Source organism: Cnephaeus nilssonii (assembly GCF_951640355.1).
Source record: "Cnephaeus nilssonii genome assembly, chromosome: 13".
Classification (NCBI taxonomy): Eukaryota; Metazoa; Chordata; class Mammalia; order Chiroptera; family Vespertilionidae; genus Cnephaeus; species Cnephaeus nilssonii.
In genome coordinates, this window is record NC_137084.1 from 59786688 (window position 1) to 59808093 (window position 21406).

The window sequence follows — 21406 nt, forward strand, 5'->3', positions numbered from 1 at the left end:
ATGGAGAAAGAAGTGAATGTGGTTAAAGGAGCAGAGGTCTTCTGATTTTGTGTTTGTTTTTCAATGACTCTGACTTTTTTTCTTCGTTCCTTGCCTTTCTGCCTCCTGGTTGCTTTAGGCGAAAGACTCAGGTAAACCCCAGCAAGTTTCTCACTCCTTCGTCCGCGTGCGGGTCATTGAGGAAAGTATCCACAAGCCCACGGCCATCCCGCTGGAGATTTTCATTGTCACCATGGAGGACGACTTTCCGGGTGGAGTCATTGGGAAGATCCACGCCACAGACCAAGACATGTATGACGTGCTCACGTTTGCCCTGAAATCGGAGCAGAAAAGCTTGTTCAAAGTGAACAGTCATGATGGGAAAATCATCGCCCTGGGAGGCCTGGACAGCGGCAAGTACGTCCTGAACGTGTCGGTGAGTGACGGCCGCTTCCAGGTGCCCATCGATGTGGTCGTGCACGTGGAGCAGCTGGTGCACGAGATGCTGCAGAACACCGTCACCATCCGCTTCGAGAACGTGTCCCCCGAAGACTTCGTGGGGCTGCACATGCACGGCTTCCGGCGCACCCTGCGGAACGCGGTCCTCACCCAGAAGCAGGACAGCCTGCACATCATCAGCATCCAGCCCGTGGCGGGCACCGGCCAGCTGGACATGCTGTTTGCCGTGGAGATGCACAGCAGCGAGTTCTACAAGCCGGCCTACCTCATCCAGAAGCTGTCCAACGCCAGGAGGCATCTGGAGAACGTCATGCGCATCTCGGCCATCCTGGAGAAGAACTGCTCGGGGCTGGACTGCCAGGAGCAGCACTGTGAGCAGGGCCTGTCGCTCGATTCCCACGCACTCATGACCTACAGCACGGCTCGCATCAGCTTTGTGTGTCCGCGTTTCTACCGGAACGTGCGCTGCACCTGTAATGGTGAGTGCGGCTTAGGGTCCCTCCCACCTCACCTCCTGAGATTTGATTAGACTAGGCTGCCATTCCTGGTACGCATGCGTTTGTTCATTCACTCACTTAACAGTATATTTGCTGACCATCTACTACGTGTCTAGCAACCATGAGGGTAACAAGACCGGCCCTACTCCCATATGGCTTATGAGCAGCCCAGACATACAAACAGGCCAGCTTGAGCACCTGCAGTAAGAATTGTTAGGGGAAGTACAGTCCTTCGGGGGGACCCAATCCGGAGGTAAGGTTTCCTAAAGGGAGTGTGTCTAGGCTGAGATAAAGGGTGAGCAGGAATTAGGCATGTGGAAACAGGTAGGCGAAGGAGAGCATTCCAGGTGGAGGGTGCCTTGCATGAGGAAGGCTTAAGGGCAAGAGAGGAACCTATACTGAGGGGATTGAAAGAGATTTCCTGTCGCTGGAAGGAGCGGGGAGTGATGACGGATGCGACTTGTGAGCAAGCCCGGGGACCACACAGAGCTAGCCAGGATGAAGATTTTAGAAATGATCCCGGGGCGGCGGGAACTGTTGGCTGATTTGAAGTGAAGAAGTGACAGGATCAGCTCCGTCTTTCACAAAGAGCGTGCTGGCTGCAGAGGGGATGGATTAGGCTGGGCCAGGCCAGAGGCAGGGAAACAAGTTAGGAAGCCATTGCAGAGGGCACGTCAGCTAGATTTGCTTCAGTGAAAAACAGAGGCCAGATGTCCGGGAGCTCAGTCAAGGGATGGATTCAGCCCTCGGGGCAGCAGAGATGGACTGCTCCGCGTTTGTTGATGTAACTAGAATCACTGAACCTTGACCTTTCCTGGTCAGAGGCCGTAACTGCACAGAGTCACATGCCCACAGCGGTCAGGGAGAAGCATTGCTCCCTCCCTCTTTCCTCTCTCTGACATGTGGAGCCATAAATTCACTGCCCTCTTCTGGGAAAATTGCACCCAGTCTTTCCAGCCAGTGTGAACTTGGCCCAGAGGGGCCGTGGCCAGAAGAAAGGCCCTTTGTGAAACATCCCCTTAGGTAATGGGGGACAGGCAGGGCCTTGGCCTCTTCCTGTGTAAAAGTTTTTGGTTGCAGTTTGGAAAATAAGTTCAGCAGAGGAAGACCGTGAAGATCGTAGCTCCCTTTGAGAGACAATTCCACAGCCTCCCAGCAGCCCAGACGAGTTCCGGCTTCTTACTCTTCGGTACCCAGTGAATTCTGTGTGTTTTCATGGGATAGATGCAGTGATGTCTGACCTGTTGAATATGCAAATTAGCTCCAGAAGAACTCAAAGCATGCCCGCTAGGTGCAGTGTCTTTCTGGCAGATGCCACCAACAGGCAGGATTTATGAATGCCAGCTGTCCGGGCCTCACCTAGGTTCCTCTGTAGGCAAACTGATGGATGCCCCAGAGCTCTGCCTGGGCCTTGGTGAGACAATTCACAGCAGAGTTCAAAAGGCATTCACCGCAGGATAGGGCAGACCCTTCGGGAGAAACTGAACCAGCTAATTAAGCCTTGTGCTCTGAGAACTGGTTTCATTCAGCAAAAATCGGTGGAGGCAGCAGGGTCCTACACACGGAAGATTCAGGAGTAAAAAAAAGAGCAGTCCCTGCACTCAGGAGCTGGCTATTGTGAAGTCAACTTGCGAGTACCTGTTTGCAATGAAAACGTCGCAGTAAATGCTAGGGAGTAGAAAGGGCAGATTCCCTGTTGTGGCCACGGGAAAGCTTTCTGTAACATGCGTGCATGAGAGATCGCCTAGGTACTGGCCCTTGAGGGAGGAGTGTGAGTGCATCAAGAAGAGACAGGGCAGACGTAGCAGAATTTCTTTAGAGGAGGGGTTTAGTGGGTTGACTTTTATTGGGAGGGGTTTGCTCTGCATTTTGCGTGAGACACAAATGCAGTCATTTTTGGGGCGGCGTCCTTGCCCGGGACTCCTGTTCTCTGTCCCCATTAACCGTCCTACTCCCTATAAATGCAGAATGTTGGAATGTTTTGTGATTCAGCCCCCAGACAGCCCCCGAGCAGCCTTGGTTGGAAAGCAAACATTTCCTCAATGGGGGCTCTGTGCAGATTCCGGTCCACCCAGAGCCTCTTCTCACCTTCAAGTCACTCTTATAATTAAGCTATAAAATAAAATACCAGATTTTAATGGTAAAAGGGCCCCAAAAGGTCATCTTGTCTCAGCAGGTGACATATGATCAGTTCTGTCTTGTAAATATGATGCCTCTGTGCCTTACCTAGGGCCATATAGCTGGTGCAAGGGGCATGCTGATTCAGTGAAGGTCCATTTGGGGCCCCTATTTTATTATCTGCATCTCAAGAACGGAGACTCTTCCATTTTTTTTTTATGTGAGTCATAACCCCAGTGCTGTTACTCTGTAGGAATACTCTGATAACCCCGTTTTTCCCAGCAGACTAATGCCCAGACTCGCAATACCATCTCAGGAGGGCAGTGGGTTTCTCAGCCTGCAGTATGCACAGGGCTTACAAGAAATGCTGGTGGCTGAGCCCCACACTCAGCTATATCAGGAGGTTCCGGGTGGAGCCTAGGATCTATATAGGCAGCCGGGGTGATTCTAATGCTAGTCGTCAGAAAATCAAACTTTGCGAGATCTCACAGCAAGATAAAGCAGAAAGAATTTCCTCCAGGTTCAGGGGGCAAGCTTTTAGTTATAATAGTAATAGCTCTCTTACTTCTTATAAAGCATCCTCTAAAATAAAAATACAGTGAAGAACTATTCAGGAAAACATTAGGCATTTTAGGCATCTCATTTATTGGAAAGGAGACGTAATTAAATTCCATAAATGCCCCCCCCAACAGACACACACACACGCGCGCACACACACACACACACACACACACACACTAGTATTGGCTTGCTTACCCTGGAAAGTTGGCAGATTCACTCAATGGACTTCCTAACCACGTGGTAGAATAATCAGGATGATGAGGGCTGCAAAGTAATATTTATACAGATTTGGCCTCAATATTTATCCCTCTCCTAACTTCTTTTTCTCGTGCAAATGTTTTGTGTCTAATTAACATCATTAGCATCTTGAACCAAAATGCCAAGTTGCTTTGAAAAATGAGAGCAAACTTGAATATTTGGTGCCAAATAGGTTCATTGAATTCCAGCCACCCATCCAGCATCGTGTTTGAACGGAAGTTCAAGAGATACAAAGTTCCGATGCCATGAGATTGCCCCTGGTAAACTTCAGAAGTCCAATGAACATTGGCACTTCACTGAGAAAACCTGACACCAACTTCAGGGACGAGGGCATTGATAGGTGCCCTTGAGCCCCCTCAGGGAAAGCAAGCAGACAGAGCATCCGGGGCAGCCTATGGAGCTGGGCGAATGGTCTATTTTGGAAAATTTTCACTGATTTTTCAAAAGTCTGATATAGAAATGTATCTAAAAGGAGACATCCCCTAGCTGTGTCTCTGCAGACCCCTCATCTCCAGCACCCGAGTCCCAACGTGCCAGGAGTGGTTTGGAGGTGTCCGGCTTCTCAGTGTCTGGGTATTCCCTCAGATATTTAGCTCACGCATAAAGTTGTCTTTAATGAAACTTCACTTGGCCCTTAGCGAAATCTCCCAGAAAATATGGCTGAGCCAAGAAAACACCCTCACACATGATTCTGTGCTTATGGGAGAACCCCAAGAGACGGTTTCAAAGCCAAGAGGCCTTGGGAGAAGGTGTTTTAAAATGTCATGCCGTCCAGGAGTTAAGATGGAAGGTAATTGACTCCTGTGGCATTTGCAAAGATGTGACATCTTGGCAGAGCCCATGAATTCAAGGTGTTTACCATTTAGTTACTGGATTCTCGGTATATTGTTTACCGTTAGTTATTGGATTCTCCGTGTAATGAGGCAGAAACATGAATCAAGAGGTTGAATCAGCTCGAAGTGGCAGCGATAATAATCACAGCTAGACACTGATGTGCTAGCTGAAGGCATTGACTTCATTCGGAAGGGGAGGGAGTGCTGTGGGAATGCTGGGGAGATGAAGAGAGGAGAGTCATTAACTATGGTAGCGAGAACCTTCTGAAACCTCAAGAGGATTACCTTTCTCCTCCCCGCAGTTTCCAAAGCTCTGAAGCTGCTGTTTGAGTGAGTTGCATGTTGTTAACTCGGTCGAGAGTGACCTAAATTTCTGTCTGAGCCAAACTTCAGAAGGTGGAAAACCTTCTCTGGGAGAATGGCTACATTGTGTGCATGTTTCTCCTTAGAGGGAGACTAGGAAAAGCACACCTCCAAGGTGATGAAGGGGCTCCCACAATGCACGTGGCCTGTGACATTGATTCATAAGAAGCTCCAGGCCTTATTATTTTGTGTCTCCCATGTACATAATATTTCACTTTACCTGTCAATTTACAAATGCTGAATTGGACCCAGAAAGGACAGTAAGGAAAAGATTACACTTGAGTTCAGGTGTCTGCCATGTTGCTGAGGCAAGCTCCTGTCCCTAGTTTGGGGGGCCTTGTTGTAATTTGTTTCTACTATAAGTATTGTGGGTTTTTTTCTTTGCAACTTGCTTTCACATACTAGTACATTAGCCCATTTCATTCTTACAACTCTATGAAGAATCATTATCCTCATTTTTCTGAGAAAGAATTGAGACCCAGAGACATCACGGGACTCGTTCAGAGCCACGCACTCAATAAAGTGAACCATCAAGTCGGGGCCAACACCCAGGTCTGCTGCTTGTCAGCGCAGCACCCCTGTCGATAACACTACCCCGCCTTCCAGAGGGGACCGGGACGGGAACAGAGCTTTCTCAGCCTGCTTTATGTTCTGGCAGTTGCTAAAAATGTCTGCTCCTCCTGCCTGCTCTGACATACAGCAAACGGCGTCAGCTGGTTTGATCAAGTGGGACCCTTCTCCCTTCATGCTCATTCTGGCACCAAATGGATGGGTGCCTGGAGATGCCGAGCACGGAGGTCTAGAGCGCCCACCCCCCAGGCTGTCACTGATCACAGCACAAGTTCATGAAACCTGGATTATTTAATGATCGTTAATAAGATAACTTCCTCCCAGCAGCCAACGGGAGCTGACACTGTTGTTTCTTCACTAGTCCTGGAAAGCTGATCAGGCACTTTCTGCCGCCAGAGAGAGGGTCTGTGAGGCTCTTTACGACGGTAGGTGAAGGGGATGACATAAACATGGCTTCTAAGAACAAGTTAACCCCTCAGCGTCATTAAAAGTATACTGGATTTTATGTTGCTAGAGACTTGAAGCCTTTGCTCGGAAAGATGCTCATTATCCCCAGGAATCTGTCCCCAGGACTCAGACCTGAGCACATCTGAGGTTGAGGGACACAGGACATTGTTCAGGGTGGACATTCAAAGATCAGGTCCCTCTGACAATATATATTTCTGATCATGGTCCATGGAGAGAGAACTACAACACTGCATATGGGAACTATTTAGTTCCGGGAAACCTGTTTTGCAGTAACTAGAAGTATTTATCTACTCAGAATAGATTGCATTTTTTAAATTGATTTGAGAGAGAGAGAGAGAGAGAGAGAGAGAGAGAGAGAAAGAGAGAGAAAGAGAGATTGATTTGTTGTTCCTCTCATTAATGTATTCATTAGTTGATTCTTGTATGTGTCCTGACTGGAATTGAACCTGAAACCTTGGCATATCCAGATAACACTCTAACCAACTGAGTTAGCTACCCAGCCAGGGCCTAGACTGTATTTTATGCACATGCTCACATCTGCCCCCAGCTAAGAAGCCATTGTATTTACACGGACCTCCAGATGCTAACCTGTCTTCGTACTTCCTTGAACCACAAGAGGGTGGACAGTGAGCAGAGTAAACAGACAGCTGCAGCTGGGGCCTGGCAGTTTATGGCTCCTCCCATCTCAGCCAGGACTGGGGACGAGGCCCCAGAAGACTTTAAAGCATCAGGAGTCGAGTCAGATTGCTTGCCAAGAACAATCCCCATTACCTTAGAAAACCTATTGGAAAAAGAAAAAGGAAGAAAAATAACCTATCAGAGTCAATTGCTAGAATAAATAGAAATGTACATTATTATATACCTAACATATCATTAATTTTAGAATACACATATTATATTTGTATTAATATATTTTTACATATCCTCCACCTAGAATTTTCATAATGGGGACTGTCTCTAACGTAATTCATTAATTTACTGGATTTAATTATATGGGTTCTATGGTTATGACAAAAGGAAAAAGGAAGAAAAAAGCTGTGAGTTTGAACTTCAGTTGTGGGTCTAAATGGCCTTGTGCTTTAACCAGCATAAGAGATATGAGTGAGCACGGCCGGCTTGTCTCAGTGGTTGAGCATCAACCTATGAACCAGGAGGTCGCGGTTCAGTTCCCGGTCGGGGCACATGCCCAGGTTGCAGGCTCGATCCCCAGTGTGGGCATGCAGGAGGCAGCCTATCAATTATTCTCTCTCATCACTGATGTTTCTGTCTCTCTCTCCCTTTCCCTTTCTAAAATCAATAAACATATTTTTTTAAAAGAGAGAGAGATGAGTGATAAAATGAAAAGCCCTGTACTAATTACCAGGTCAGGAATGACAGTCAAAGAAAAGGTCAAAACATGTGAATAAAAGAGAGAAATAGTCAAATGTTATACTTATTCTGAAATACAGTGTTTAGTTTTTATTATATGCACTTATAACTCTTTTATTTTAAGTTACCATAATTCCTATAGGAGAAAATAGCTTTTCTATCATGGGTCTGAAATTATCTAGCCCTCTTGTCCCCTTTGAAACAGTGGCTTTTAAACTGGATTTTTGATAATGGCAACGTTTCTTAGCAATGTAGCCATTGCGTCAGAGCAGAAAAGGTTATGAAGACGTGTCTCAGAAATGCAGAAATATATGGAAAGGATGTCCTTAGGCTGGTTAAAATAGGACAAGGAAAGAGGTGTGTCCATGGAATGGGACGTAACAGATTTCTTCAATCCTAAATTACTTTTTCTGTGTCTAATTAGAAGAAACTATCCAGGTAATCTAGAGTTACAACTATGTCATGTGATACATTTTTTTTTATTTGTGCACATTGCCACCTCCATGTAGCAGAGGTTAGCAATGGGCTCCGTGTGCATTTTTGAGCATATATTCACCTGTCAATATCTGGGAGCAGCATGGAGGTTGCAGGCCATCAGAAACTGAAAGGAAGCCACTCATGGAGACAGCAAAGGGTCAGCTGGTAGAGTTGTGAACTTACCATGAATAAACAAACACATGAGTGCAGTTAAGGACTAACTATGGTTGGTTCATTCCCACGAAACACAGTTCCTTATTACTCAAATGATCTCATCCTTCAACCTGGAGTGTAAAATGCTCCCTTTCTATAGGAGACTGACATTCTCCCGGCAATCACACTTTTCTTTCTCTGGTACTTCCGTTGCATTCACATATCTCTATGAAAGCAGTTTCCTCATTGTGTTGTAATCATGTGTTTGTGGGTTGTTACGTAGGAGAGGAAGAGACACAATCATTTCCTTTCATCTTTACATGTCCAGGCCTATCACCTCATTAGCCCTGAAAAATTATTTGTTGAATGAATGCACCAAACATTATGTAAAAACTGGTTATCAAAAGCTTCTTGAGAGATCATAAGGTGGTTGAACAGCTTTTTTCAAATTCCATAAATATTGATACATATGTGGCAGGAATAAAGATGTTTTTTTGAATGAAAAAAGGAAGATGTACTTTATGTTTTTTTAGAACCATTTGTAGGGATCATTCTAAATTTTCAGTTAAAAATCCCTTCATCATCTAACACTCTTGTAAGCTGGACCGTTGCCAAGGAGTATCATTTTGGGCTGAGCTCTAAACCAGTGGAAAATAGGATTTATGAATTCTAAGTTTGCTGGTGCTACTTATATTGCTCCTCTCATGGATTACAGTGTTTAAAATGTTTATAAGTAGTTAGCATTAAATTTTTGCTTTCACCACCCTAGCCAGTTTGCTCAGTGGATAGAACATCGGCCTGCAGACTGAAGGATCCCGGGTTCAATTCTGGTCAAGGGCACATACCTGGGTTGCAGGCTAGGTCTTCAGCCCTGGTCAGGGCGCGTGTGGGAGGCAACTAATCAATGTGCCTCTCTCACATCGTCGTTTCACTCTCTCTGTCTCTCCCCCTCCCTTCGACTCTCTAAAAATCAAAGGGAGCCCTAACTGGTTTGGCTTGGTGGATAGAGCATTAGCCTGCGGATTGGGGGGTCCCAGGTTCAATTCTGGTCAAGGGCATGTACCTTGGTTGCGGGCACATCCCCAGTGGGAGGTGTGCAGGAGGCAGCTGATCGATATTTCTCTCTCATAGATGTTTCTAACTCTCTATCCTTCTCCCTTTCTGTTAAAAATCAATAAAATATATTTTAAAAAAATAAAAATCAAAGGGAAAGTATCCAGGGGTGAAGATTAAAAAAAAAACCAAAAACACACAAAACAACTTTTTGCTTTCTTCCAGACAAAGAAATGACGGTAAAATGGGATAATGTGCTTAACGGTGAGGAAAGAGTTGGGATGGAGAGGACTATGATAAAGGCCCAGATCCTGCTGATGCCCAGCCTGTTCTAGGTTCGCAGAGACGCTCCTTTAGGCCTCGGCTAACCTACTCGTGGCTTATTTTGAATGCCCCCTTTTTTATAGTCCTGGGTACCACTTAAACTCTCACCAGCTGGAAAGTGGCCTAATTGCATGTCAAGTAGCCAAGGCCTTGGAAAAGAGCGCTTCCTTCCGTGGACCCGTGTTTGCCATCGCTGCAGTTCTGAAAAGACTCACCTGGGCCCTGCATTCTGCCTCAATCACTTAATCTGCTTTCCAGGATTCCCTCCGTGAGGGATTAACCTTTCATCTCACTGAGCTGTGAACATCAAACAAGTAGGAAGGAAGCCTTCCTTTGCCAGAGAGAATTCTGCTAGCTGTGAGAGCCGGTAGGGCACGTTTACAGCTAATCAATACAATAGCATGCAGCAGGAGGGATTAGGACATAACATTAGTTGTGCTTTCACAATTTAGCATTAGTCATGTAGTCATACTTTTCTTCAGAAAAGTCTTCCTTCCATTCCCTGGTGAACAACAGCTGACATCTTCCTATGTCTACTCCTAGTTTTCCAGGGCAGGAGAGGTGTGTAGAAGAAATCTAAACTCAAGTGATGCATAGAAATGGCCACAGGTAAGCAGGAACCCCACTCCAAGAAATACTACCAGAGCCCATGAAGTGAGATTTCTTTTCAGCTGAAGTTGGTCTAGTCACAACCTTAGCATCTTTTAGCCTCAGAGGAGGAGTCCCATTTACGCTTTGCGCCCAACCTCCTTGAGTCTGACTGAGCTTTTGGCAGATACAGGGACGTTTGATGGGCGCCCACACCAGGTGAAGCCCACCCAGGCGCTCCTGCTTCAGGCAGCCTGCGTAGTCCAGCTCTTGAACATTCCTGTACTTCTGGAGTGTAGAGTGATTCCCTTTGTGCTGATCATGCATGTTCCCCTTTTGTCGCAGGAGGACTGTGCCCTGGGTCCAATGATCCTTGCGTGGAGAAGCCGTGTCCAGGGGACATGCAGTGTGTCGGTTACGAAGCCAGCAGGAGACCGTTCCTCTGCCAGTGTCCACCGGGGAAGCTCGGAGAGTGCTCAGGTGCAGAGTGGGTTGCAATGACGAGGTTCTAAACTCCCAGTCCTGAAGCCCTTTGCCCTTGAGTAAATGACACTGCCCCAGCCCTTTCAGAAGACATTTCTGCCTGCCGGCAATACTGTCCTTCAGAATGGACCAGAGCTGACACCCGCCCTCACACATACTCGGCGTTTATGGCAGCTGCAGCCTGTGTGAAGAACACATGCCGTGACCGTGGGCTCCTGACATAATGCGGAGACCACAACATGCGTTTTCCATCATGTTACATGGATGGTATAGGTGTGAAATTATGGAACATACACGGCTATTGGGTGGCAGAAGAGTTGGAGTGTCTGTGGCATGACCTTTGATGTTCAGAGGGCTGCACAGACCCATAGTCCCAAAACAGCGATCCACAGAAGGTAGAGCTGAGCCTGTCCAGTTGGCCTTCCATGGGGTCAGCCCAGCCTAGAGCACCAAGTTAGCGTCTCTACTGGAGATGTCTGACGAACTGCATGTTCCCCAAACTATAGGTGCTCACCTCTGTTTCTTAAAGAAAGAAAAAAACACAGTATTTATATTATTTCAATCCAAATGGCCCTCTGTTTCTGATCTTCACTCAGTGCATTTTTGATTCATGAATTCTCTACCTCTTTTTTCTTCTAACAAGAGTATTGTTCATTTTAGGCACCAATAAAACCCTCTCTTTGGTAGAGGATATATTTAAAATACAGGTACACTGATGCCAATTTTGGAATCCAAGAACTAGATTGAGTAATGATTGAATAGTAATTATAGTGATAATAGAAAATGATTATGACTATTGTGTGCAAGGCACTTTGCTAAGCAGTGGGTTCCAGAAATAAATTTAGCCTTTGCAAAGAGAAGCTCTGTTCTTAGAAATGGAAGCCAAAGCTCTTTCATAGTTGATTTCAAGAACAGAGCTGCCCGTTAAGTGAAGGGATCACCAGTGTATTTTGCTTTTGAAGTCATCTAAGGCTTGGACTTGAAAGATATTTATGCTGTCCCCACCCCAGCACACATGCCGTGCACATAGCAGGTGGGGACGTAGGGTGACAAGAAGGCCAAGCCTCGTAACTTCAGATGTCACTTTCTGCCCATCTCCTTTCTCCTCTCTATAGAGAAAACTTCTGATTGTTCGCAATTATCATCCATTCAGTGTATTTCCACACTTACCACCTTTCCTCCCAGCAAGACAGCTTTTCAACCATTACTTTGCTTGTTAAAACATAAAGTTGGAGGCAATAAAAAAAATAGGATAAACTCAGAATTGGGCGATGTGAAGAGGGCTAAAAATTCTGAGGAGAGCCTTGACATTAATAGTCAAGGGAGAATTGTGGCTGCATATGACATGAACTCCCTTTCTACCCGTTACTTTTTTCTAACGCTAGTGCAAATGTCATGATTTGGCTATTTGGCATTAGGATATGTGGGGAACACGGGTATTCTTTGAAAATGGTTGTGTCTTCCCATAGTTCCATGGAACTGAAAGTTCTTAAGTGTCTAAATGATGGGGATGGGCATGATGGGTTATCGTTTAATAGAGCTAATTTTAGAAAGTGGGAATTTAGTGGCACTAATAAAATTCCAGTTATAGAATTTACCAAGTTGCCCTTGTCATTAGACAACTAAGACTTATTTATTTATTTTTTTGCATCTGGACTAATTAACATTTGTTTTCACTTTGAAATTAGAGTGTGACCTGAAATGGAGAACCCGTTTTTAATCACAAATGGTTTCTCCTCAATGCCTTCACTAACGTCCCGTGGTCTTTCATCACCTCGCTTGGTAGTTGTTGGGTGATTTCAGGTGCCCCTGCTCATTTCTGAAAGTTAAAAGCCTGTGTGGCTTCTCATTATGATCTTTTCAGGGCACACTTCTCTCAGCTTTGCTGGAAACAGTTACATCAAATACCGGCTTTCTGAGAATAGCAAAGAAGAGGACTTTAAGCTGGGTCTGCGTCTGCGCACACTGCAAAGCAACGGGATTATCATGTACACCAGAGCAAATCCCTGCATAATTCTGAAGGTAATTAAAATGGGTTATCTTTTCCTGCAGTCAGTTCTCATGTTAGTCTTTTGGCTCGTGGGTTGGGGGCTGCTGAAATTGTTTTGTCTTTTACATTCAGGAGACCAGAAGCAGACTGTAGGACAGGGGGAGCAGCAGCAAAACTGGGAAGAGTGCCAACACCCCGTTTCCTTTTGTGTATTCGGCTTCGAAAATGGCTCTTGGCAGACAGGGGATCGCTCTCTAGAGTGGGTTCAAGGGCCGGCCTCCTTGGAGCTGTAATCACTCAACAGCTCATTAGGATGTATCTCCTAATCAATTCCATGGCAGGGTTAGGCCTCTAAAAAGGTTGGCTGTGTACTCTCCTCTCCCCACTGACCTCTGAGAGCGACTTCTGTCCTTGCTCAGCGAGAAGTTGGCGATCTGGGCCATGGAGGATTCCGTGTGTCCCATCTGACACAAGTAGCCCAATTTTTTTAAGTAATTTCCAGCCTCAGAAACCCTCCAAAGGCAGCCAGATTTCCTTTAGAGCAGGTCTGGCATTTGTGTTCAGCTCAGAGCTTCTGGTACCTTCATAACAACAGCAATAGTACTAAAAGCTTTACACACATCATTTGATTTTTATTATAAAATTAACATAAATTAATAAATTCGTTATATCTGATCATCCCCATTTGATGGAGAAGATAGAGGTTCAGAGAAGTTAAGTAAGTTACCTAAGATTGTACAGCTAATAAGTGGTAAAGCCTGGACCTACACTCCAGTCCCTTAATCTCCATGCTTTCCCTAGTTCTCAGTGTTGACACTACAACTTATTTGATCAAAAAATAACATTCTGGCCCTGGCCAGTAGCTCACTAGAGCATCATCCCAATATGTCAAGGTTTTGGCTTTAATGTCCGGTAAGAGCACATACAAGATTCAACCAATGGATGCATAAATAAGTGGAACAACAAGTGTCTCTCTCTCTCTCTCTCTCTCTCTCTCTCTCTCTCTCTCTCTCTCTCTCTCTTCCTCTTTCTCTCTAAAATCAATCAATCGATCAATAAAAATTTAAAAACGCATTCTGGGTGTCTATAGGACAGATTAAGCCCTCCAGTATTGTGAGGAGAAGAAATAAGAATGAGGAAGACATGCTTAATCTAATGCTTTTCTTACCAGGTTGCTACACCAGCCCATTGTAAGGGCGTTCAGAGACATATAGTCTGTCCAGCAGGAAGTGCCCACCGAGGTGGAAGTGGCTGACAATGTTTCCTTCCTAGGATTCTATCACTAGGTTTAACTGGAGTCATGGTGGACCTTCCTAGCTTCTATCCTTTGATTGTTTATAGGTCACATCCAAGTTGATTAGGTGGCCCAGACTTTAATCCTAGAGGGAGAGAATTGAATGCCAGTGGCTTCCCCTGTCACATAGACTTTTCCCAGGTCTTATTGCCAAGTATTACTTGGTGGCCAAGAGTGAGTGATCGGGGAGTTGGAATTCAAAAGCTGGCTACTTTTGTGGGGAATCTCCCACTGTCCTTGCTCATTCAACTCAGAGAATAATTTTAGCTCTGCAAAGGAAAGCAGTATTTTTAAATTTTTCATTTATTGATTTGAGAGAGAGAGGAAAGGAGAGAGAGAGAGAACTCAATTTGTTGTTTCACTTATGCATTCATTGGTTGGTTCTTGTTATTTTTTAATCCTCACCTGAAGGGAGGGAGAGGGAGAGAGAGACAGAGACAGAGAGAGAGAAACACTGATGTGAGAGAGATTCATGGATTGGTTGCCTCCCACATGCGCCCTGACTGTGGCAGGGGATCAAACCTGCTACACAGGTATGTGCCCTTGACTGGGTATCAAACCCACGACCCTTTGTTATGCGTGCTGATGCTCTAACCACTGAGAAACAATAGCCAGAGCTCATTGGTTGATTCTTGTATGTGCCTTGACTGGGGATCAAAAAAGACTCACTCTGACTCTGGCCAGTGTGTTCAGTGGTTAGAGCATCAGCCCACACACCCAAGGGTCATGGGTTCAATTCCCAGCTCTGGTCAGGGCTCGTGCAGGAGGCAACCAATCCATGTGTCTCTCTCACATCGATGTTTCTCTCTCTCTCTCTCTCTCTCTCTCTCTCTCTCTCTCTCTCTCTCTCTCTCTCTTTCTCTCTCCCTCTTCCCCCCCTCCTCCTCCCACTCTCTCTCTCTAAAAAAATCAATGGAAAAAATATCCTTGGGTGAGGATTAACAATAAAAACTCATTCTGGAAGTGCAATTTTAGAAAACAGTTACTTCAAATCAGATATTCATGGTGGAAGAAGAAAAATTCAAAGACTTAACTCCTGTCTTTATTCTCTCCTGGCCCCAAAGCATACTGCCTTCAACCCGTAGATCACGTTCTAAACAGCCCTGAGTATGGAGGTTGGTATAATTGCTTGGGAAATGCTCTGTCCTTCGAGGTACCAGCTCCTGCTGGTTCTGTTTAAGTGTTACTGACCTTCCTCTCTCCTCCTTCAAAAGGGCTGGTGGGTGCAGAGCATTCTTATGAGGCAGACACTTTCTGTTAGCAAATCTCTTAAATTGCATTGAACTTGAGAAGAAGAAAAATCTTGGATCTGGATGGCTTGACCCTAAAATGGAGCTTGTCATTTGACACATCACTGGAAAATGTCTAAAATGTGCAGCTCTCTGGGGATGGCAAAGAAGAATTAAACCTTTTAGGCAGCGCTAGCTCCTAAGGTAGATAGTATTTCATGGAACGAGCGTGTTTCTGGAAGTTGTGTAAATTGAATCTCTATAAATGGAATTCTAATAAACTCGGGATGGTTGCCGATTGAGGGGACTCTCCCATTAATCCCTTTGTGATGTGAATAATCACCCCCCAATCTGTCTGTTCTCTACATTTGCTTCTCATATGTTGGGTTAGCCCAAAGCAGGACACAGCTGTACTGAACTATTGCAGATATTCTCCTACAGTCGCCAGGAATATCCACTTAGGGGATTTGGATCTGTTTGCTTAACATTTCCAACCTCGTGCAAGATTTAATTTTATTGGCCTTAGGTACGGTGTGTGGCTTGTACTTTGGTTCAATGACTATGCTGAGATGCTTTGTTTAAATTGCACCTTTGGCTGTTTGTATTTTCCCGGTTACAGCGCATTCTCTTAAAAAGTACTTAAGACAGTCAGTGGGGTGGAGTGCACCCCTTGCAAACAGCGAAGGCAGTGCGTGGAGACCTCAAGAAGTGAAAATGCTGGTGGACAGGGAGCACTGCTCTCTCCAGGCAGCAGTAAAGGGGCGCATTCATCTGTTTACCACGGACACCCTGTTTGCTTCCCAAAGAGATTCCAGGCTTAACACAAACACCCAAATGCAATAAAATCGAAACACCATTAAGAAAAGAACTAAACAGCCCTAGCCGGTTTGGCTTAGTGGATAGAGCATCGGCCTGTAGACTGAAGGGTCCCAGGTTCGATTCTGGTCAAGGGCACATGCCAGGGTTGCGGGCTTGATCCCCAGTGTGGGGCATGCAGGAGACAGCCCATCAATGATTCTCTCTCATCATTGATGTTTCTATCTCTCTCTCCCTTCCTCTCTGAAATCAATAAAAATATATTTTTAAAAAAGAAAAGAAAAACACACACAAAAGAATAAGAGCCAACCAGTGAAGTGGGGAAGGGCAGAACATCATCTAGGGCTGCTACTTCAGTTGAATAGAAACCATAACTCTGAGTTTCCTGGCAGCCAAAGCAAGAATAGAAATGGTGGGGTAGGTTCTGTGGCTGTCCTTGAACCTGTAATAAAAACAGGAGAGATTTGCCAGATACAAGTAACTTTTCCCCTGTGCCAGTCTTTTAGGTCCCGTGTTAGAGCAAAAGCACAAGTCCTTGGTGATTAATTTAGAGCTGTCACGTTTTTTCGCTTTTGGAGACGTGCTAGATGATGCATTGCTTTATGTTGATGATTCTCAAACATGGCTAGCTTAACACCCAGGGTTGAAAGGAAGATGGTCAGGGAAAGCTCCTTTGGTTTTTCAAGCTTATTCGGCCACTTGGGGAATCCAGATCTTTCTAATATGGATTGGAAGAGTAAAAAGGAAGCCCCCCGACCCAAGATCCCAGCGTTCCAAGGGTCTGCATCAGAGTATCCCTAAGAAGGGAGTTAACATATTATAATAATAACATACCTAAAAACATACCCGTGGTGACTACTCTTCTGCCGATGAAGAAACCAAGGCTCGAAGAGATTCAGCGACATACCCAAAGTGAAAGCTAGGGAGTGGCAGGTCTTGGCTTCCGACAGAGGCAAACAGGTTGAGGGCACTACAATGTTTATAAAAAGAAAGTATTTGGAGGGCTGAGATGATAATTTTTTTATTCAAAATGTATTTTTGAGCACTTACTGTGTGCCAGATAGCTCTTAATGGCAGCCATGAAAACAGGTTTGTTAAAAGTCCCCTTTTCAAAGAACATGTACTCACCCCCTTGCAAGGTCTATGATAGTGGTGTGCTTCCTAGCAGCACTCAGCGAAGATCCAAAGCAGTAAGACTCTGTGTCATAATTTAAACTGTTTTTGCTCAAAATTCTACATTCCTCCAAGAAGACTTCTTACAGACAGCTTGATATGTCGTCTCCCAAGCCTCAAGCCACAGAAGACCCGAGTTAAAGCACACCACTGATTTGAAACAACCCCAAGAGCCTAAATGTTAGGTAACATCAGGGCCACCCTCTCTGAATTATGCATTTCACTGAAGACATTGCCTCCTTCCCCCAACCCGGCACATCATTTCAGGTCATTGCTATAAACTTTCCTTACGGTTTCATGCACATCCCAAATTCTATTAAAATAGCTTGCCCTCTGATTTGAGAAAGCTTTGTTCTCTTGAAAGAGAGATCCTTTAAACCTGGGTTAACCCTATTCTGAAGACAGAGAAAAATAAATAGGATCAGAGCATAATTTTCCAGTGTGAGAGCATATGAAAGCATTCTTTTCGATATACTTGTGAAATAGCAAAAGATTAACTCTTTTCAAGGCAGCTTTTGGCATCAGCATTCTAGTTTGTCATCTAAACAAGGCTTATAATTCCAAACTCCTAGAATTTTGAAGATACAGATGAGTTTTGTTTTCAAAAAGCTGAGGATCATGTAGGCCTCTGGCTTCCTATTCATTCAGTAGTGCTGCTGCTGTTATTATTATTATTATTATTTTTTTCAACAGGAAAAAAACGGTAAACTTAGCGTGCTCAGTGTTAGTCTGGGATAATTTTATGATTCTTAGTTACAGAGCTTCAGTGTATGAATACATCAGAGCCACATCAGTTCTCCTGGGTGAATTTGTAACTTGGTTTGCTATCCCAAGAGATAGGGGGTCGGGTTGGGGAGGGGAACGGACCAAGTAATATATTAATTGACTACTTCCTTTGACAGAACCTTACATGAATTGTACCCTCACCACCAGATTTTCCTTGATAGACTAGGGACACCACTTTGTAGCCACAGAGCATAACAGCAGATGGACTGTGCAGAAGGTAGTCCCCAAAGTCGCATTTGATCATTTTATGACTCACATCGAAATAAAAATATGGATATTTATCCAGGAGTTGTCACTGAGCAAGTATTCTGGTATGATTTACAATATCCACTCGGTCCATTTTGTTGAACTGAAAAGGTAACAAAGACAACAGCATAGATTACTCACGCAAGCTCTCTGAAAAGAAAAGAAATATTTGTCTGCCACCTTTTTACATCCATACATTTGTGTTACAGAGCAGAGTGCGCATGTCCTAACTGCGCGCGATGTGGCTAAACATTCTGCAGGGGACCTCGTCTTCTTGTAAAACAAGCCACCGCAGATACCTCTGCTCCACAGATAAGGGGTCAACCAGGTGGCTCTCTCCAAGTGACCTGGCTGATACAGGACAGAGCCCAGTTAGATCCTCATTCCTAACTTCCCAGGGCTCTGCCAGCTCACAAAGCCTCCCACCTTCTATAGTAGTGTACATGCTTGTGTGGCATGAGCCTATGAAATTTATGCAAAAAAAAAAAAAAAAAAAAGAGGTGCCAGGGAATCCATGGAGCCACCGAAGTGGAAACGAGAGTCCCCAAGAATGAGCGAGTGGAACATACTGAAGCACAGAGTTGTAATCTGTTTGTGAGAATGAGTGACGCTCTGAGAATCCCTCACGGGTCTATCGTGAGTCAAACATTTCGGAAAGACTGGCTCCGTCTGTTTCTATGAGTTCATGTGCCATTTATGTCTCCTTAGCTCTTAGTGACCTGGAAGGTCTATGTTCCTTCCCTTCCCCCTTCCCTGTTGGAGGACAGGGTGTACAGGAATGTATTGCCTGATGCATATTAAAAAGCGCTTTGGTGTCGTCCCCCCGCGCAGATCATGGACGGTAAGCTGTGGTTCCAGCTGGACTGTGGCAGTGGCCCCGGACTCTTGGGCATCTCGGGCCGCGCGGTCAACGATGGGAGCTGGCACTCGGTCTTCCTGGAGCTCAACCGCAATTTCACCAGCCTGTCCCTGGACGACAGCTACGTGGAGCGGCGCAGGGCGCCCCTCTACTTCCAGACACTGAGCGCCGAGAGCACCATCTACTTCGGGGCCCTGGTGCAGGCGGACAACGTCCGCAGCCTGACCGACACGCGGGTCACGCAGGTGCTGAGCGGCTTCCAGGGCTGCCTGGACTCGGTGGTGCTGAACAACAACGAGCTGCCCCTGCAGAACAAGCGCAGCAGCTTCGCCGAGGTGGTGGGCCTGACCGAGCTGAAGCTGGGCTGCGTGCTCTACCCTGACGCCTGTGAGCGCAGCCCCTGCCAGCACGGGGGCAGCTGCGCCGGCCTGCCCTCTGGGGGTGAGTATGCTGGGTGCGCCCTGGGCACCCTGCAGGGGCAGTGGTGGATAGAGGGATGGGAGTGATAGACTTGCAGGGGGGCTCGCTCTCACATGCTTAACCATCCCAGTCCTTGCCCAGAGACCAGTATTCATCCAAGATGCTAGCAAAGCTTCCTAACCCCCTTGGGGGGACTGAGTGGTTGGCAACTACAGGAGTGTCCAGTTTAGCCAGTCCATTTGCAACATCCCATAGGCAGTGCACTACCCCGACCACAGGAACCTAGAGATGCTATCACAGATGCCCCCTCCCTGGCCCGCCCCACACTCCCCCAGGCCTGAGCAGCTTGGAGGAATCAGACCGCCTTTTTACGTTGATGCCCTCTTGAGTCTCCTGCATGTCGCTGCAGAATAACTGGTAGCAGTCTGAGTGATGAAGGCCATATGGCAGCAGGTACACAATCCTTTCACACATAGACATACACTGAGTGGCCAGATTATTATGATCTCTGAACGCATAATAATCTGGCCACTCAGTGTATATCCTATATAATAAAAGGCTAATGTGCAAATTGTCCCCTCTACCAGGAGTTCGACCAGCAGGCAGGCCAACCGCCCATGTCCCCTTTTCCTGGCCAGGCTGGCCAGACCCCACCCATGCACGAATTCATGCACTGGGCCTCGTGTGTGTGTGTGTGTGTGTGTGTACACACACACACACACTGAGCGGCCAGATTATTATGCCTTCAGAGATCATAATAATCTGGCCACTCAGTGTATAACTTTACTAGAAGCTAAAGGGGTGGGGTGGATGGTGAACCCACTACCCAGGAGTAGAAATAGAGTGGAGATGTTTTGGAGCATGCTTTTAGAATGTGTGTATTAAAGATGAGTCTAGTCACAACTCTATAAAGGGGTAAAAAGTCAAGAATAAGGAGAGGTCAATTGACATGAAATCTCCGGACAGATAAACAGTGAATGAGGGTTTCCTGCTTTAGCTCAATAATTTTCCTCCCAAAGATACATCATGAAGATGAAAGAAAGAGCAAATAGGGTGCCCCCATCCCCAAACAAAAGGGTGGCAGGACTTACAGAGGGTTTCTGTTGTTTGAGGGAAATGCCAAGGTTATTGCAGTCCTAGGAGTCTGAAGATACAAGAACCCCTGACATTACCCAGATGCAGTGTGCGTTCCTGCAAACTGGGCCAGGCCCTCTCTGGGTTGGAGCCTTTGCCACCTCCCTGTGGCTCAGCCACTGATTCTGTGGCAGCCCCTTTTCGGACTCGCCCGGCGGCATTGTGATTAGCAAATTTAAACCTTCCTCACAAATCACTTAGAGATTCTGCTGTGCACATTACCATCTAATGTTCGTGAAGCCCAACTCCAAATTTAGAGTCCATTTTATTATTAGAATGGTATAAACTGTCCGCGGAATGATGCACTGCCAAAATACAGACACCAGCGTTATTTAGACTTGCATATGTTACTGCCACAATGAGGGCCGAGGGCCCTGGGGGGAATTTCTGCAGGCTCGATTTAAGAAATCTATTTGCTGTTTTTACTATCTCAGCAGTATATGTAAATAAAGGGTTGTTATGGTGCCATAATTCCCGAATGATGGGCAGTAACTATACTTCAGTGGTTCTATAAACCAGCCCATTATGACAAGTCATGGCCAGTTTTTCACCAGGCAAAACAATTCTGCGAGTGTGAGCCATCTAGGATATATAAAAGGAGCATATAATTAAATTGGGTTGAAATAGAACACCACTCCATGTCAAATGCTAGGTACACAGCCACAAATTGTAACATACTTTTTAACGATGGCAGGACATGGTTTCTTCTGGCAGAGCTATGGGCTTCCACGATGGGTTAGCTTTAAAAATCATAATAATCACTGTATTAAGGAAAAAGCCTATGGAATCTTCCTCTTCGGGGTGCATTTTAATTTTTTTTTAATTGCCATGAAATCCTTGAGCTAAGTATTCAGTGCAGGTATGTTCATGAAATGACTGTAACCCGCATCAGAAACAGCGATTTCCC

The 21406-nt window shown here is 45.7% G+C and overlaps 1 protein-coding gene across 3 annotated transcripts in view; it reads left to right on the forward strand.

Annotated features, from left to right (window-relative positions):
- FAT3 (FAT atypical cadherin 3) overlaps positions 1–21406 on the forward strand; it is a gene marked incomplete at both ends in the record, with an annotated part of 518093 nt that overhangs the window by 475403 nt on the left and 21284 nt on the right. For all 3 annotated transcript variants that reach the window (XM_079787123.1, XM_079787124.1, XM_079787122.1), the window contains 4 exons: positions 119–917; positions 10415–10549; positions 12417–12574; positions 18918–19386. In XM_079787123.1, coding sequence (XP_079643249.1) covers positions 119–917; positions 10415–10549; positions 12417–12574; positions 18918–19386 — 1561 coding nt within the window. The remainder of the gene's footprint in view (positions 1–118; positions 918–10414; positions 10550–12416; positions 12575–18917; positions 19387–21406) is intronic.